General features: G+C 38.4%; 1 protein-coding gene across 1 annotated transcript in view; it reads right to left on the bottom strand.

The window, feature by feature from the left end:
• The window catches only part of TMEM87A (transmembrane protein 87A), a gene marked incomplete at its 5' end in the record, with an annotated part of 22,486 nt that extends 3,230 nt beyond the window's left edge, over positions 1-19,256 (bottom strand). The window contains 16 exons of the mRNA XM_009704581.1: positions 95-156; positions 1,499-1,572; positions 1,932-2,035; positions 2,296-2,354; positions 3,491-3,599; positions 4,650-4,718; positions 5,931-6,024; positions 6,749-6,848; positions 7,701-7,884; positions 9,782-9,843; positions 10,552-10,699; positions 12,316-12,372; positions 12,470-12,523; positions 14,241-14,357; positions 15,232-15,329; positions 19,163-19,256. Coding sequence (XP_009702883.1) covers positions 95-156; positions 1,499-1,572; positions 1,932-2,035; positions 2,296-2,354; positions 3,491-3,599; positions 4,650-4,718; positions 5,931-6,024; positions 6,749-6,848; positions 7,701-7,884; positions 9,782-9,843; positions 10,552-10,699; positions 12,316-12,372; positions 12,470-12,523; positions 14,241-14,357; positions 15,232-15,329; positions 19,163-19,256 — 1,485 coding nt within the window. The remainder of the gene's footprint in view (positions 1-94; positions 157-1,498; positions 1,573-1,931; positions 2,036-2,295; positions 2,355-3,490; positions 3,600-4,649; positions 4,719-5,930; positions 6,025-6,748; positions 6,849-7,700; positions 7,885-9,781; positions 9,844-10,551; positions 10,700-12,315; positions 12,373-12,469; positions 12,524-14,240; positions 14,358-15,231; positions 15,330-19,162) is intronic.
• Between the last annotated feature and the right edge of the window lie 495 nt (positions 19,257-19,751).

The raw sequence follows: 19,751 nt of genomic DNA, 5'->3' as shown, positions 1-19,751 counted from the left end.
GGGGGGCAGGGGGGGTGTGGGCGGCGGGGGGCAGGCAGGCAACCAAACAAGATTGATGGATCTATATCCTTCGAGATAGGGAGGGCATACTCACAGCTTTGTTTGCTTTTACATTCCCATTTGGTTCTTGCTTTGTACTTCTCATCTTCATTCCTTCTGAAGACAAAAGAAAGAAAAAAAAAATATTGGAATAACTGAAGTATAATTGTTCACAGACTGTGTTGAGTATTCGGTCAGAATATTCAATCAAATCCAAAGAGACAGAGTTAAGACAGACAAGTTAATGATTAAAACAATGCTTTCACTTTGAAAGGCTTGTAGTATTTTTCCTGACAGGTGGAATACCTAGTTTTTCCTGAATTTTGCAGTTTTACATAGGAAATACCAATTTCTAGTCCTTCTATTTAAGCCAGATGTCAGCAGCATAGAACTCAAAGACAGAGCTGCCCAGAGAGGCTGTGGAATCTCTATTCTTGGAGATACTCAAAAGCCATCTGGACACTATCCTGGGCAATCTGTTCTACGTGACCCTGCTTGAGCAGGGGGTTTGGACAGGACGACATCCAGAGGTCTCTTCCAACCATTCTGAGACATATGCAGCTTCCAAAATTTATTTTACCTACTGACTCCTGACCAGCCCCTAGGTTGACTTAAAAGCTGAGAGGCAACAGGCATCTCCCAGCCTGGCAGACAGCCAGAAACAGCCAACTTGGCAAATGCACCTTAACTTGGCAAATGCACCTAAGGGATTACACACTCCTCCTCAGCTCCTAAACAAGTCAAAACAGCAGTGATATATCCCAGCAGCATTGATTTGTGGAGAAACAGCAGCAGTGGGTATGTCACCCTACCTTTTACGCAACTTTTAAACAGTAGTGTTACAATAGACACAGCAGGGAGATGGGAAGCAGTGAAGAGAGAGCGGTTTATACTAGGAGGAGGGTGAGTGGAGCAAAAGATGCAATCCAGTGATATGGAACAGGACTCTTTCATTCATATGTAATTTCATGAATATGTAAACGTATTCATCCATTATGTTCGCACTGGACATTCCTGTACTAGGCCCTAATATGGTAAATGAAGAAGGTTGCAGAGTTGAGAGAACACATAAATGAAAATCCTTGAACTGGATTTTAAAAGAGAACTGCAAACTAAACCACTGCCTAGCAGTAATATCCACGAGATCCTTGTCATCATGACTGGATCCAAACCTATGACCTGACATATTTAATAAAACAAAAACCAGTGGACATGGTAAAGCAACCACAACAGTAGCAGTGTGTTCAGTGTCATCTGAAAATCCCTGAATTAAACAGGCAATGTAAACACTAAACATAAAGCCAATGTTTCCTCTACAACTGCATAAATCAATGGCAACAGGGAGGCATTGACTCTGCTTTTACAGCAGTAATGAACTTTTTGCCACACAACAATACATCTCCCTCTATAGAAGTGTCTCTTCAACACTGAAATTACTTGGGGAAAAAAATTCTCTTACCAAAGCTTTCCTTTAACATTGGCTCTTTCTGCTCATCATCTTCCTCCTCCTCAGACAGTGGTGAGAAAGCAAACCTTTAGGAGGGAAAGAATGAAAGCTACCTTAGAATAATATCTCTTGCTACCCAAGAGCCTCATTACCCCAACATTCACATGACTTGATTATTCTGTGTAGTTTGTTGTTTTTCAGACCTATGCTAATCTACATAATCAAAAGTTTAAGTCGCTTCTTTTTAAATACGTTCACCACCAGGAACAGATTGATTTTTATCTATGTGACTTCCTACATTTACTTTTCCTCAAGCCCCTACACACACTGCTTAGGACCCTTATGGATCAGTATAGAGCAACTAAAATCACCCACCAGTACTTCTTTGGATAAACAAGCATTCCTAAAACTCAGTATTTTTAGAAATAGGTAAGAAAAGTTGAACCTTTGGTTGTTAGCAGATGGTCTCCACAGAATCATGATGACAAAAAGGATCATTGAAAACAATAAACGCCAGATGGCATCATCCACCCATAGCTCCTGCCAGTCCTGTCAAGGAAAACAGCAGCACAAATAGAAAAGGTTGTGAAGAAAAAGACTCCATGTCCTCAGGTCTTTCCAAGAGTGAACTACAGGCATCTGACAGAGAGGTTCGTACCCACAACAGCGAGAATTTTAGCATGTGGTACATTACTCTAGACATAATCTACAGAAACATCTGTTCAGAATGCCCAATCTCACCTCTTACACTGCCAAATGTGAACTTACCAAGAGGCAACAATTGCAGAAAGCATTCAGTATAAACTCACCGACTGACAGTCCACCAGCCTGAACTTCATGGTGGTCCAGATGATAAATACGATAGATGCTGCAATATTAAAACAAACAAGCTGCTTATTACTACAAAATATGCTAACCTAAACACAGTACTAAGAGGACTGTGTTTCCCAAACAAAGGGCAAAGACCTAAATAGGGAATTCTGGCAATCCAATGTATTAGTTTTGGCAAGCAAGAAATTGATTTATTGCACTGACCTTATACAGTAAATTGGGCACAGACCAGTATATTTTGCTCTTGGTTCTTCAGAGATGCAAGGCATAAATGAAGTACTTAGCCAACTCCTCATCCCTATTCACTATTCTTATATTACTTTCATCTAGCCTCCAAACCAACTATCATTGACAAATAAAGCCTACCTTGAAGTAGTTGAACCACCTGATCTGCCTGAATGCCAAAACATTCAGAACTTGACCCACAAGATTTCCAATGCTCAAACTATGCTCTCATCACAGTTTTAATAGCCGAGACTTCCCTCCGCTAAGTTATTCTGTGATGACTAAGAACCAGATGCTGAAAGCAATTTAATGAGAGCTGTTGATTAAAAGGAATGTGCTTTTTCATTTGTTTAAAATAAAAAAGCACAGTCCTTAGAAGTTTTCTGCTCATTGTATGGATAGCATTACCAAACAGATGAGGAGCTGAGGACCTGGAAGCACAAACCGATTTCTTACTGAAGTTCAGCTCATCACTAGCACAAATGGAAAGAGAATCTGAATCTCTATTCTTCCAGAATACAGAAAGCGCATTATGTTACAATACTAAGGATACTGGTTTTCCAAGAATCACTCTGGTCTTCAGACATCTCAAAAATCCCATAGTACACAGCGATACTGTGATTTTGGCAAACACTTCTGTGAAGTTAACAGCATAGGATAATAATCTTTTGCCCCCAGCAGCTTTAAGAGGGACAAAAGTGCTCTGTTAGAGGAGCTGCATAGAACTACTGATCTTATTAACATTTGGACTAATAATCCACTGCCTCTGAAGTATCAACATAACACTTGGCATAGACCCACTATTAGAATTGGGTCAAGTGTTAGAAATATCAAGTACTGTGATTGCATTTACAGAAAGGTCACCAAACTCAAAAATCTGCTCCAGTGATCAAATCATATATGGAAATGGCAAGTGCTCTTACTTGATTAACATAATTTTCTGCTTACCTGCTACTGCCAAGATGAGTGTGTTGGTGAAGTGCCGATACAAAGAGAGTTTCACAACATTCCTTCGAAGTTTTAGCAGTTTCATTGTTTGAGTTAAGCTGATGAATATGTATGGCAAGTTAAGGAAAGCTTCTGAAGGGACAAACTGGTCACAGACTTACGACGCATATCTTATGATCAACAGCTCTCCCACCCACACACTTAGCCCTCCAAAAACACAGACCAGTCAGTAGAAGAAAAGTTCATCCTACGGCAAGGGTACCAAAAGGCAGGATCCATCCCTTTCATGTTATTTAGCCATCTACACCTAGAACTCTTGTAACAGAAAGATGGTATCCAAGCCTCTATTTTGGACTACAGCCCGTTCCTCCAGAAAAGTGTCAGATGTACTTCTGATAAATGGAAAATCAAGTCTGAACTAGAAGTGAATTAAAATCCAGTTAGTGCACACAAGTGTCTCCACCCTTTTGCCTACAGTTTCATTTCCAACAAGTGCTTAGGAGAGACATCATGGTAGGAAAGAACTGGGGTTGTCATGGCTCATGGCTGGGCAGCAAGCTACTCACATTTTAGAGTTTTGTGACTGACTTCCACTAAAAACACTTCATAGGGATTTTGCTGTATACAGCTTTGAGTTCAGCATTTAACAGCAGTTGCTAAGTCACACGAGATTATGGTTGTTTGGATGTAATATGTCAAGACATCAAAAAGTTAACACTGCCCCATTTTGTCACCTACTTCAAGATGAGTTCAAATTTTACAGAAAGGATTTTAGATTTGATGTTGCTTAGCAACCTCCTCCCCAAAACATAAACTGAGTCTGTTCTCCAAAGGCTACTACTATGGTACCATTACAGTGCTACATTAGAACAAATTAATTTCATACTTCAACAATCAGAAACTGGGAACAGACAGACTTAACTAGTCTATGTTCAGGACATGCTCTAACACAGATATCTACTGGTTATCTAGTTTCCCTTGCGCTTGCTGTAGCAGAAGCTTACCTCAACACTCAATTAGAGAGGTTCTATTAACTTTACTGAAGTAGAAAGAACATATACTTGAAGCTGATTTAAAAAAAAGTTCAGACAAAAAAGACTCCCAAAACCAACAAATTTGAAAGAAAACACACCCCACCAAGTAAAATAGTGAAGGATATCCACCAGCACAGGGCAGTATCTAGGAAAGCCAGGGGAATAAAAGCCAAGGAGGCAAGATCATTCTGGGCCTGGAGACAAAGAGAGAGCCAATAAGAACAAACTGAAAAGGAAACAAGGTACAGAAGAAGTAAGGAGGGTCAGGCTATTTTATGAGAAACCACAAATACTCTACCACAATGCTTCTGAGTTTTACTACAGAAGCAAAGGGTTTGAACCAAGAGTTTAGCCCAATGCACAGAGAGGAACTGGCAATATCACATTGTCAGTTCTCAGGTCTCCACCAGCAAGGCAAGAAGTAGTTTTCCAGATTAAGTCAATGTAGCACTGTTAAAGGGAGCCTCTGCAGAGGCGATTGCCATGATGATGTACTCTGGCCACTTCCATTACAGAAAACTAGCAATCAGCTTGTTAGAGATGTAGTAATTAAATCTTTTACACTACCCATAGACCAACTGAATGCTCAACTGGCAACCATGAGTTTGACTGAAACTGGCAAAAATTGCCTTTGTGTGTAGATCAAAAATTATCCAAGTCCCAACTGAAACAAGCAAATCATCTTTTATGCCTTTTAAGTTTAAGATAGAAATAATAAGCTGTGAATAAGCTTGTAACATTCTGCAGTTTATGAAAGGATATCCACAAAATAATACAGGCATCAATCATGGACAGGGCCAAGTTTGCTATCAGAGCCACAGTGTCATAGAAAAACTGAAAAAGTACCAAATATATGACATGTTAAATACTTTATCCGAAAATACCAAAACCATAACAGAAATCTACATCCTGACATGCACTTCTTAATGAAGCAGGTAGCAGCACCACTCACATGCACTTTCCCCAGCTACAGCCTCCAAAATTGGAGTGGTGGTGGTTTTTTGTGGTTTTTTTATTTGTTTGTTTTTGCTTGGTTTGGTTTTGGGTTTTGTTTGTTTGACTCATGGCCACATGACCCAAGCTGTACATTTGTGTCTGCATCTAGCCCGACCTAATCTGAAGTATTAGACACAAGAGGTCCAGGCAGAATATAGTGTCTGAAACCTGACTAATCAGAAAACTATTAGAATTATTTCAAAATACACAGAATTACAACCTGATAAATAGAGAAGACATCAAACTTAAAATAATTGTCAATAATCCATATCCACAGTCTCAGAGTTTAACCTTTTCACTGTCTCTGTTCCCTTCTTTCAGCATAGCGCTGCGATTCTCCCTTAGCATGTAAGTAAATAAAGCCAGCAGCATTTGGGGCATATGGGAAAAGTCAAGCAGTTATTACTGACCCCTGTGACTCTAAGAACACCTTCCATGCCCGAAAATAACAGATAAAGGGCTCCAGCCATAACTACTTTGTGAAGAGTAACTCCAAGGCGAGGCCTGTAGGAAAACAAAGTAAAATTTAGATTAAGGGGGGAGGGGAGTGAAGTCATGTCAACTTGAGTCTAACATAAGGCATGAAGTATGTGAATAAAAAGTCCTTGTGACAAGCCACTTCTAGATTCAAAAATAATTTTATTATGGTGCTTGAAGCTTACTATTCACTTGGTCTTACGGTATGATGTGACTAAGGAAGAGATTAGTAACAGTCCTGTTTTCTAGTTAACCTGCTTAGCTTTTCACAACCATTTCAAGAAGTCTCAGCCCACCACCTCCTCACCAGTTCCCCCAGCACACCCACACTTGCTAGAAGCTTCCACCACCACACAGCATATTGTTTTACTATTGAATACAGCTGGAGACGGACAGACAAGCAGCAATCTTGGCAGAAGCCTCCTAAAGCAGATCCCCTCCCCAATCAATGATTCTTGGCCTTCCCCATTTCTAGAAGCTCCTCCTTGCCCAGAAGGCAGGCATATAAAGATCCCATTCCAGTGAGTGGAATATCTCAACAGTGACTCAGAAACCTACCCAGTAGTGGTACATATGGAATGGTATGTCTCTGTTGACTAGTGAAGAAGTCCAGACCTTTACAGCACTTAACTAAAGGACCTACCTTTTAGGTAGCAAAGTACAGGGAGATGAATACTGCCCTAAGTTATTAAAAACCAACAGTGAAAAGCCTTTTAACAGAACATAACAAACCTGTAACAGAATTACTCACTTGACTATCCCATATCCCAGGCTGACTATGATGACCAGAGTTCGAGCCAATGAGCGCTTCACAGCAGAAAGCAGTTCTGCCAGTATTACTGCTCCTTGAACTACCAAAAGCAGAGAGGAAGAAGCTAGATTATTAAAATACAGTTTCCGTTTTATTAGCTGCATGCAATTGTAGTATGAAAGCAGACATATTTTCAGAAAGTAGGCTATTAAAGCACATAATCTTTTTATTACCTACATCTGGAGTAAGTTTTCACAAAAAGACAGGTCACTTAGCATTAAAAAAAAGCTACTGAAAAATCTTACATCCATAGAAAGTGGATAGTAAATGATCCATAAAACATTTATCTGTAAGATCAGCCTAGATGATCTTCCAAACAAGTCAACCAACAAAACCTTCTGTACTACGGGTCTGGCCAATTAACAAAGTCATAATGAAGTTTTACTCGCAGAGTTTCATTTGTATGCATCCATCCTAAAAACTCAAAACCACAGTCTCGAAGTTTTATGTGGAGAGAATCACTGGATTATGAGGCTATGGGCTGAATACCAAAAGTCACCCGCAATGCTGTCATGTTGAACAAGGAATTTCAAAGTCTCTTTCCAAGGCCAATACCAATTGTCAGAAGTGAATTACAAGCTACACTTAGGAAGTCCTATTTTAAGCTTCAAACCAGAACTACAGTGAATACTCTCCAGAATCTAGTATTTTACATCCCTAAAACATTACACCTAGGAGTCAGAGAAAGCAACAGCATTTTAGCTTTAGAAGAACACAGATCATCATATTTACAATACATTTTAAAATTTGCAGAACCTCTGGTTCCCTGTTCTTTCTTTTGAAACAATCCTCAAGTAATCATACACTTAATATGCATCTGTCACCCCAATTTACTATAAGCCATTAGTGCTATGCCCCATCAATTAAACTGCAAGCTGGAATTGCTACCTACCAGATTCCCCCGTGTAGCGGATATTCTGGAACTCTGCATAGAAAACTGCCTTCTCGAGCATTCCCAGGAAGATAACAGCACCAATCCAGAACTGGATCCTCAGGAGATCCCGCCAGTAACAGGCTGACCACGCAAGCCATAGAACCCCGAAGAATACGTACACAATACACATCACCATGAAAAACTATTACACAAAAAGAAGAAATAGGAATCTTAGACCCAGAAAAATAATTTCCTTGTTTCCATTCCACAGCTGCAAGACAGCTCTGCTTTATCCCTGAGTATAGCAACTATTAAGTTTTTATATACAAAAGTGACTAGAAAAAAACATTACTTTATTTGTCTTTTCTGGATTCTTTCACAGCGACAGTCTAATTTCTCACTGCCATGAAAGGGAATCAGAGTAATTGTTATTTCTGAGCAATTTCTCTCTTGAAGAGCAGTCTGCCAATTTATTCACAGGCAATTTTTCTAAGGAAGATATCAAGTGCTACTAGCTTTCAAAAACTCGGATAAGAGCTCAGGCAAATCATCGAGTACTAGAAACCCTGCCCCTTCTCACATATTTTTCTATTACTAACTTCATCGTACATTTACAGTACTCTGCAAATAAACTTACAAATCACCTTTACACACCATTCCACAGAACACAGATAAGCAACTGATGGTTGTAATCGCTATATTCAAATAATTTGACAACTTCTCTTAAAAGTTAATTTCCAGCAAACTGAGTTTTTGACCAAGCTTTAGGTCAGCCAAAAATCTGGAAATTGAAAAAGAAATCCAGATACTCATGTAAATATTATCATTTTGCAGTTTGTTTTTTTTTTTTCAGTCCAGTGTTACTTGCTTCAGAAGAATTTTCAGGGTATGTCTCCTACTGCGAACAGTGAGCTTGACAATGCTACTCAGTGCTGAATTTTCTACGTGACAACACCATACCAGAGCAAGTTAAGTTTTCAAAAAGGACACTGAGATTAAGAGGGATAAGAAGGAGAGTAAGACATTAAATGAATAGCAGGAAGTACTTAGCCAAAGTATAGGACAGTCATAATCAAGCAGTCTCCTCTTGCAGAAGGTAGATTTTATATTTTTTAAACCAAGGAAGCATCGAAGTTAACTGCACAATCCATTGAAACTTTCACAAACTGAAAACACTTTCCTTAGGAGAACAGCCTACTGATCCTTACAGATTTTCACATCTGACTAATCCATGCAGTTCAAGTGGTAAGGTCTAAGCATGCTAGTTCACATTCAGATGCTCCATTACAGAAAAATTCAGACATAGACCTTTTTCTGGACCTGTCACATGGGGATATTCACACTAGTGAATTACATGTCAATAGAGATGCTGGAGGTTTTTACTTTTGCAGGAAGTAAAACATATGTTTCAGAAATGCCTTCAGGCTCTCCTATTTACAGGCCACTCTTGCCAATACAGTCAGGCTAGAGACACTACTTGTTATTGATCACCAGCTGAAGTCTGTCTACACTATGTAAATATTTAAAGTTCTTCTCTTTTCTTAGCCTCCTGGACAGAGGCAACTAGCAACCAAGTCAACTCCTTCGAATAAAAACGGGATTAGCTCTTTGTAGTTCAATTATGCTTTCACTGTTAGGCAGTATTAAGGACCTCCTCATGGGGTGTAAGACAGCTGGTGGAGGAAGGAAGATTAAGCTGTAAAAGAACAAAGAAAGCAGTGACAAAAGAAAGGGCAGCTGAAAACAAAAGCACAGAACAGCAAATTTTCTAAGATATGAGCTAAAGGAGAAAAACAGCGTCAGTAAAACTGCTCAGTTCAGAACTAGTGATACTGGTAACTTCTAGAACTACAAATTGACAGGCATCAAGTCAAACAATCCAGAGAAGGACATATGCGAATGACTGAAATCTATGTGTTTTCCTGACCTTGTATTTAGTACAAAAAAAAACCACACACAAATACACACAACAGCTTCTGCTAAATTATTTGTTCCTGAGATACTAGCTCTGTGTTTCCTAAAGCATGAAAGGAGAGTATTTAACTGAGATTCAAATCAACTGACAACTTTATAGGTCAAAGGAAAGCTGTTTTACTTACAATCATCAGAGGATAGTCTGCAAGTGAGAGATACTCATATGGCCCCTTCAGTTCTACTGTCACTGTCAAAAGATAATCCAATAACCATGTTGAATGAGAACCAAAAGGAGGAAGCCAGGACAAAGTACTTAACTGAATTTTACTCAAGCATAAAGAAATTCCAAATCTTCACACAGCTTTTAAATCTAACTTGCGCTTTAATCAAAGAAAGTTAAGATTCATAACACAGCTAAAAGCATGCAATTAAAATTATACGCTCCATTACCAAGCAACTCATGTCAGTACTTAAAGTAAAAGTAATCTGTGCTGGAGATTACATGTAACAGGAAAGTACAGAAACACACATAAGTTAACTTTTTAAGGGTATTTTCAAACTTCTTTCAAGTTTGATAGGTTATCAATGCACTGTTAGATATAATTTCACGGTGAGAATTAAGATATTTGTATTCTACATGATTTGAGCGTATTAATATAAATCACTGTGTTGGTCTGCACATTTTTGAAACACAACACCAAGCCTCAAAATTGAACAGCATGGGGATTCTTCTTTTTTTCCATCACTAAACTGACAGACCAACAGCTTTAGGATCTTCAAGACACTAACAATCACCTATTTTCTTACAATAAGAAAGAGTTGTAATAGGTAATACTTACATCTATGTAAAGTCAACCATACAGTATATATTAAAGGTACCTTAGAATACACTGAGATCGGTATACGTAAAAATTGGCACTATATTATTAGCTTACTGTATAAACAGCTATCTTACTTGTAAAGGGCTTATTTTGATATGAGGAAGGTGTTGTTTTCTCCGCTCTTTTACTTCTGGTAGTAGAATCCTTTGCAGTTGTAATTCCAATTTGTACAATAAATATATACGGCCCATCTCGCCAAGTTTTGATAACGGCATTCATTGCCTGAAAATAAAATGTCTACATGTAGACAGCACATAATCAAGAAGACACAAGTAGACTTGCTGTACATGGGTGATATCTTCCATGTAAAAAATAAAGTTCACCTCTTCCCAGGCCTAAAACTTGTTAATAAATATTTGGTATGTAAATTTCAAACCTATTTATTACATATAATACTTAAAATTTAGTTGTTTGAATCCAAAGAATCCTCAGAGGCCTGGGAGGTGATCAGGGCTTATTTGCAAGTTTAATACTGGCTTCGTGCAAAAGTCATCTCAAAGGTACTGCAAAAGTTACAACAAATTCAGCAAAACATCCTATTCCTTGTTTTCAGTCTAGAAACATTAGGACCACCACAGAGATACTTCTTTCCTCCTGAAATCAATTGTTTGCCAACAGCACAGCTACATATAACTCAGCTCCCTGGTGCAGGCTGAATTTTACAGTGCAAGATAGAATAGGTAGCTGACAAGTAAAAAATTTCCATAGTGGTCATTTCCTGTGGAAACTACTACTGCCCCTGCAACAGCTCTCAAACCTACAAGACTCAAACCCTGCCAATGAACTAACAGAGGAAGCTTGCCCAGATAAATATTTGCACCATAAAACCAATCAGAGATTTCTTTGAGTTCCAGCATACAAAACTGTTAATTCCACAACTGAGGAAGTTCTAGCCATCTCAGAAACTGCAATATTTGCCAAGAGCTTTAAGGTTAAAACTAAGACTACATACATGTATGCCGCTCACATGACTACTGCAGAACTACTACAAAGACTTTTTTTATAATGGCCTCTTGAAGAGAATTCCAGTATCAAGAGCATGCATTTCTTTTAAGAAACCTCCTGACTACAAGACCTAAAGCCAACAGAATTTTATGCATCGAAAAAAAGTTTATGCTGAAATTGACTGAAATTAAGAGACTTAGTTAAAAGCAAACTTGAAAGAAAATGGATATATTTTTATACACCAATTTTGCCTTTAAAATATCTCCATCTCTTGCTGCGTTGATTCCTTATTTCACAATTGCACTCGCAGCTGTTTATGTTTTAGCTTTAAGGTAAATGGCCCTGTAAGTACACAGGGAGTTAAATACATTTTCTTTGCTGGCATCTAGGACATTCAAATTGAAGTTATTTTGACAACCGTTCCTGGTTAAAGCTTGAACATAATATATAATAAAATACTAACAGATTTGAAAATCAGACGTAATCACTCAACTTGTTAGGTATAATGTTTTAAAATACTGGCTAGTTAAAAATGAAGCCAGATGTAATCTCTAAGTATTAGTCACCATTTAAAACAGATCATATCAATGGTTAAATTACTGTGGAAAAAAAAAATTTATACCATCAGTTTGAATGGTATGAGTTCTATATTTCACATATAGAAGCAGCAGTTCCTCTGTTTCTGTTACGGTTTTCTGTTTTTCCACACAGTGCTACCTACCTAGTTTCACACTAAAAAAAATCCAGATGTCAAAACAACAGAACACTGGACCATCCCTGTAAATGGGATTGCTTATACAAAGAAATATAAAACTAAAAAAAAAAACCAACAACCAAAACCAACAAGTTAAGACTGCTGGATTCCAAGCCATGTTTGAATTCAATATACATACAGTTTTATCTGCCACCATTGTGTGATTTCCTCCACTCTCCTTCTTCTCTTTTAAGCCCTTAAAGAAAAACAGAAAAATGGATAAATCAATGTGTCGAAACTCTCTCTTCCATGCCTACACTCACTCATTAGAAGGAAAAAGAAAAAAAATTTACCTCTTGTTTCTCAGGTGAGAGAGGCTCTGGATGAACAAACTCTTTATAGAAAATCTGCAAGATAAGAAACATACAGCATTTATAGGCACTTTATATTAACATGACATTACCAGAACGGCTTCCAGTAAACTTGATTATAAGGAAGGATTCTCTGAACAGCTGTATTAGAGAGCTTTCATTTTTCTAAATCAAACAACTGTCCATTTGTGGAGGGTGTCTTGAATACTTAGATTAATACTGTGTCATTTGAGAGTTGCGTTTTCTCCTCTCAGACAACAGGTGTCTATTTTTAGAACTGGACCCACAGACATGACAGTAGTGAAGTTAATTTTATTTTCCAATTATTAATATGTTGGGTATCTCCATTACCAGATGAAGTCTACACAGACATAAACAAGATTTGGAGATTTCTGCCTTAGTCTATGCAAAAAAGTCCCTAGATGAGAGGGTACCTATTAGAGATCCAGATTTCACCAACTCTCCCCAACTATGGTGACTTAAAATCTAATGAAACTCTTATACCGCAAGAAAAAAAATTAACAAAATGAGAAATTTCTGTGAAACTTCAGAATAATGAAACTCTTATACCGCAAGAAAAAAAAATTAACAAAATGGGAAATTTCTGTGAAACTTCAGAACATCTGAGTGTATTATCTTTTGTTAAAATTTCAGTAGACCTTTCAAAGGAATTGGAGGAAGAGTCCCTTAAAGACTTTTAAAACCCCACTTTCACCAACCTGAATGTACAGTTAAGATGCCTGAGTTCATATTACACAGCTAAACCCACAAAATCTCTTCTATAAAACCAAGTAAAAGTAGAACTGGCACTTCTCATATCATTAAACATAAAGAGCAGGCAGCATACAGATTTAAAACAAACAAACAAACCACCCTTCAAGCTATCTTTGCATATCAAAGGAATTAGAGGCATGCAAACAGATTATTAAAAACCCTTTTCAAGTCACCTTTAGGCATGTCTTTTTTCTCAAGAAAAAAACAAACTAACAAACAAGAAACCAGAACACCAGGTTCAATAGTTATGAAACATTTCCCAGTATTCCCTTTGTCTAAATCAGGAATGGCTGAATACAGATGTCACACTGCACAGTTTGCCTTGAATTCTTACGTACACCATTAAAGACAGCATGTTATATCGATATTGTCATTAGTATGATCGCACAGCTTCACCTGGTGATATACAACTGGTGTAGAAACTATGTTTGCACATTATCTCCCCTATGATGTTCTGCATTGTCTCCTCTCTTCCATTTGATTTGTTTCAAACACATTTTAGCACTACTTATTTTTTTGTTTTTTAACTTGCTATCAGTGCTTAAGTAACCCATTTGTCAACACTTTTTCATTCCCATTATTATAAATGAACATTAGCTGAGCAAAAAATGTCAGTCCTTTGTCAACCCAAATTTAGTGGGAGCTTCACTCTGCTGCCAGAGATTCACACTTTTACTCAACTAACAGTAGCCTTCTGTAATTGAAACAAATTCAGAATGCAGAACCACAAACAAAAAGAAGCACTTAACTTTACAGTTGTTTTCCCCCCATGGTGGGGCCATATGTTGAATAGCAAGCCAGAAGTAAAGCAAAGTTAAGAAATCATCATTGCAGTTTGGTTGTCATAAACAGATAAAAACAAGTACCTCCCAACCCACAGTGATACTTGCATAGGATGCTAACACACCTAAGAGGAACTACCACCTTCTCTCTATGTTGTTTGAGAGAACAGACCAAACTGTGAAGTTTCTACACATACCTGAGGCCTGAAGAGCTCAGAGCAATTTGGAAAGAGGAGAGAAGCTGTGGCATAGTATCCTGACCAACCCGGATGCTCTTCAGATGTAGCCCCAAAATAGTACTCTGCCTGTTCATCCTGCCAAACATAGAATTGAACTTCGGTTAGTATCCAATATATCAAATAGTTTACCTCAGTAGGCAGCTGCAAGACCTGGAGAGCACCATAACTTCCCTCTGCACACACTCTTGAACAGGACTTCACAGGACAAAGGCCATCAAGACAACATAAGACTATAAAAATGAGGGCCAAAAAACAGGGACCAAAAATGAGGGCAAAAAAACCCCAAAACAAACAGGCTTTGAGTAAGAATTAATACCTAATTAAAAAAAATAAATCCCAGTATTCCTGCAGTGGAGGTGCAGCAGCCAGCATAAATTTCTGTCTACACAAACAAACTCTACATTATTATATTAAAGACTCCAGTACTGTGTTAGGTTAGTCATAATTAATATTTTAAGTAAACATGGAAAGGTGTTACACAGTATAAATCACAGCTGTGTTCTACCACTTTTGACAGAAACACTATACGTTTTGTAGAAATTGCTAATACTTGCAATGTGCATCCATAAAGAATAGAATTTAGACTAAACATGAAAATATTCTTTTTTTTCTATTTGTTGTCAAGCATTGTTGTAAATAATCTTTTCATCTACCATAAACACACACTTCAGTTTAGGGCTGATGCACTTATTTTAAGCTTCTGGGTTTAAACGAACTCTGACAAATGCTTCCACCTTAGCCACAATCCGGAGAAGTCAGTAATTCCAGCAAGATATGGATCAATTCCTTTCCATTCCATTCCCAATGATACAGAAATTTGTTACCTTCCAATGGAGGAGTGTGTCTTTTAGGCCCAAAGAGAAATGAGGATGCAAGTGAGATCTCCAATCCCGTCACCCCTGCTTACCCCTAAAACATCACAACCCATGTTTTTCCACACAATTCTTACCCCAAAGTTGAAGACTTCATTGTAGCAGTCAGAATATCTTAAGTACCAAGTAACATTGTAACTTTGGGAGGGTTCACAAGCTTTTTCATCCCCTTCAACTGAAAAAAAACACAAACAGATAAGAACATATAAGACACCCTCTACCTGCCATGCTTTTCCTTCCATTCTGTGCCAAACTACCATAATTAAATTTATTCTAAACACAAAACTGAAAGCAAAACAACAGAAAAACATTTTCATCAAGTAATCCATTACTGTTCAGAGAAGGAAAGAAGCACGTGGAAAACAGAATTCCATTACAACATTACACAATTCTATTAAAGAGCTGAAGATGATTTGGAAACGTTCTGTTCTCAAGACAATCAGGGATATTTCAGCAACCGCAAATACCAAACAAGAGGAGAACAGCAGTGACTCCCAGCGATTGCAATACACAAAAGGATTTCCCTTTCCAAGATACGTGGGGCACATGGCAGGTAGAGAGAGCTAGAACAGGTTAATACTAAGGGTCATTTGCACAGATAATTTAAATATACCAATATCACCAACAAGAAGATAAATTAAAAGGCAAGATTTTGCAAGTGAACATCTATGCCCCCCCCCAAAAGACAAACAAGCCATCTATACATTAGGTCACTATCAAAGCTGCAATGCTACCTAAAACAGCAACAGGAGAACTTTCCACTTTATTAGAGAACAACATGTATGAAAAGTGAAATACAAGACTTCCCCATCCTCCTCACTCAGGAAAGACCCTGTGATTTTTGTGTTTCAAATATCAGTCTGAAACTAAAGCCTGATGAAGAGAATTTTATATTAAGAAGATAAGCTTCATCTGTAAACAAAGTGAGAAGTGATTATTCAGAGTCTTGAAAGAGTCACTTAGATGATTACGTTTGGGTTTTGTCAGTCAACAGATGGCAAAACTCTTTTGAGTTGACAGCATTTTTCTAGTGGCTAGTAAGTCCCCATGTCTTTACAGGCAACATTCATCTCAGACTAGACACCCACAAATCTGTTACATGTATAGAGCTTTTAATGAATGTTTGCATGTTGACCACTGCAGGTAAAAAATGCAATGAGAAAAAAGACCTTGCCATGGAGTCTTAACTGACTAATCCCACTTTAAACCACATGACTACTAAAGCAAGTATACGCAGAGCTAAAAAAATCAACAACTGAGTCTCTAACACCAAAGATTAAAAAGACTAGAATGCAATGACTGAAAAATAAGAGTTTCCTTATGACACCTTCTGGTAAGCATGAAAACAAGGCATACATTCTACACACAGCCCTAGATGTTGCAGCAGGCACAATAAAAACTAAGAGGCAACACAAGCACTGCAGTGACATGGGTAGATGGCAAATTATTAGAAGGCAAAGGCTCTTCTGATAAAATTGATCAAATGAGGAACATCTCAAAAAAGTAGGAGGGATTAAAAAATACCTTTTAAATTCCTTTTTACCTAATAAAAAAAAAATAAGATTATTGAAACTCTATGTTCAGCAGTAACACCAACTAAAGGTAAAACAGGTCATAACTAGAACAATCCCCCAGTATTTGCAAACATCAAAATTACAGAAACCTTGAAAAGTACTCAAAAAAGCAGAAAAGGCATCCATGGCATTTATTGAATTCAGTAATATGGAAATCTAAGCTCCTTAGCCTTCAAACAAAGCCAGCAACATTCAACTCCAATGCAGTCTTTGTACTCATTTACAGAGGGCAGGATTTCTACTATGATCCTAGACAGGAAACCAGATGCCTTCTAGAATAGAATTATAGAAAATTAGTAGGTAAAAATAAATTAATTATTGACAATACTAAACACCAGCGGCAGTCTTCCCAATCAGAAGCAGAAAGCATCAGACATCAATACATCACACACACAAAACAAATATCAAAAATCAAGAAAGGGAAAGAAGAAGGAGGAGGTGGTAGAGGAGGAGATGCAGGTGCTCACCAAAAACAGGAACAAGCCAGGAGCAATCATGTTTGGCAAGAAGGGTCATATTGTCCACACAAACATCACAGAGCAGAGGGAAGAGGCAACAGACAGCAAACAAGAGATACCAATTTCCACACATACACAGGCAGAAAAGAAACAGTATGTAAAGTTAAACTGTATCCGATACTGGGAAGCTTCAAGTATTACCTAGGCTGAGAAAGTGAAATTAAGTTCCTAACCTTGGTTCCTTCCTCTTTCAATGATTCATTACCTAAATTCACATAAATCTTTTAATCTGACTGGTATGCAAAACAGGCGTCTTCACCAAAGAATTTTAAGGCTTAATGCCTGTTTAAAGTCTGACTGCACAGTGTCGTTGAAGTCCACAGCAGGAGCCAGGGGATCAAATTCTTACTGCCAGCTCTGCCACAAACCTGTCTTGTAACAAATATTATTTTCTTCATGCCTTAGTTCCTTCCTCCTCTTCGTTATTTCAGCTGTACACCTCATGACTAGACTTACCACACACTTCACTGCAGGGACCCACATCTTAGATGCCACGTTAGTATGACTACACTATTTCCATTAAACTTTAGACAAGAAAGCCTAACACTTACCAAAGCTCCAAATGCCCTTTCAATCCCCTCCTCCTTTTCCCCAAGCATCAGATTTCTACATTTTCATCCTGCAGCAAACTCAGCATTTGAGCTACACTTGAAGTGAGAAAACTTTAACCCTGACCTGATGGACCTTCACTAATAACCACTCTAATACTAGCCTCCTATTTCAGATTCATATGGTATTAATGGAGACATTTTAACAAACTCACTTTGAAACACTGTCCCAAGAAGGGCAGGTATCTGAAATTAAACCCAAAAATCAACAAGGTAAGTACTAAACATAACAGACCACAGCAATATGCAATTTCATCAAGAAGCATCAGCTAATCCTCACAATACTTTAATTCTCTCAGTTAAAAAAAAAAAAAAAAAGAGTGCAATCACTGCAGCAACTAAGTCTTGAAGCCAAAAAGGTACAGATCCCACTAATTATCTCTAAAGTGACTTTTATTTCCTCATTTGACACAAGTGCAGAAGGGCATTCACAGGCACTGTTCCTGTATAACCATCCAATTAGCAGCTGAAGATCAGACACGTTAGCCCCCTGACAGTAAGAACTGGTGCAAACAACCCCTTAAAGAGCTCAAAGCACATGGGAAAGTTTTCAAGCCTTTTTATATCAGCTAGTCACTTCCACAAGTCACCTACATCATCTTGTTGCCATCTAAATGCTGTCCTCGTGTTCACGGATAAGAGGGTATTTTACAGAAACTCTCCTTTAAGCAGTAACCTATATAACCCATAGCCCTGGCCAGATCAGCAAAGAGCAATAAACAACAAGAACAAACAGGACAGCTGCAAACATGCTTGCTCTGTAGCACACACACTGAGACTGGGGGAGAAAACAGCTCTCAGGAGAGTGTGCCATAGTGTGCAACGACATTCCCTTACCACTCCCAGAGCACCCAGCTAAAAAGGAACACGGCCTCAAAAAGAACTGCCTCCTGCACACTGGCATCAGTCACCCTGCAATACAAAGAGCCCCCATCCCAGTCAGCACCAGATCTCTCAGCTGGAGGAATTTAGCTTATCTTAAGTAGGAAAAGCACACCTCACAGTAGGGCTCAGCACATCCCATGCCTGGTTACCCATTATCTGAAATGAAGTGGTGCTCCCATTGCCCACCTTGCCCTCTCCACAGAGGGCCTAAACAGATCACAACTGGGAAGCTTCAAGGCTGTTAACACACTCAACCGTATCAGAGCTATGGCTTTCATCCAGTGCTAGATTAGCTGTCACTGCAACCAGCACAGTTAAACACTTCACAGTGTTTTGAATCCCAAATGTTAAAGTGGAGGGGGGGTGGGGGTGGGGGTGTGTCAAACAGCAGAGAGAGCAGGTTAATCCCTTGTAACCACTTACATCTCAGGAAAATGGTGGTATTACTGAAGAGAATCTTCCCAAAGTTAAACTTCTTCCCCTGCAAAGGCACAAAAAAGGAAGATATATTAATGGGCTTAATGTCACCGAGGTTAAGTAAACATCATCTTCCACTCTGAGTTTTAAGTCAATACAGCAATGAAAGTAAATGCCACATCAGGAGCCAGCCTTACTGGATTTTCCAGTCATGCTTCACCACCCCTTCAACCTACTCTTAAGGATGGCTTGAGAGGCTTGGGGCTTTTTGTTCTGCAAAACTGAATTAATGTCATCAACACCTGTTGAAATGATTAGCATTTTCTTGCTGATGAGAAGGTCTGGACTATCCAACAAAAAAACCACTACATTTTGTTCTAAGAAGCAACAGGAGTGTTCACCATATTGCTTTAATTTTGTTCCTGAAGGTCAAGAGCCTCACAGAAATTGTACATTACTCCCTTTCACTGCCTAGTAAAGGCAGGTTTAATGTGAGGCAAAACAGCTTTTCTCCACACAACTTCAAACACGCATGGTTTAACACGCTGGAAATCCCCTCACCTTCCCCTCACATCTCCCTCGGTTCGGCGTTTCA

This window comes from Cariama cristata, unplaced genomic scaffold, assembly GCF_000690535.1.
Source record: "Cariama cristata isolate BGI_N322 unplaced genomic scaffold, ASM69053v1 scaffold38897, whole genome shotgun sequence".
Taxonomy (NCBI): Eukaryota; Metazoa; Chordata; class Aves; order Cariamiformes; family Cariamidae; genus Cariama; species Cariama cristata.
Note: the sequence above shows the minus strand (reverse complement) of the source record. Positions and strands in the feature narration are given on the sequence as shown.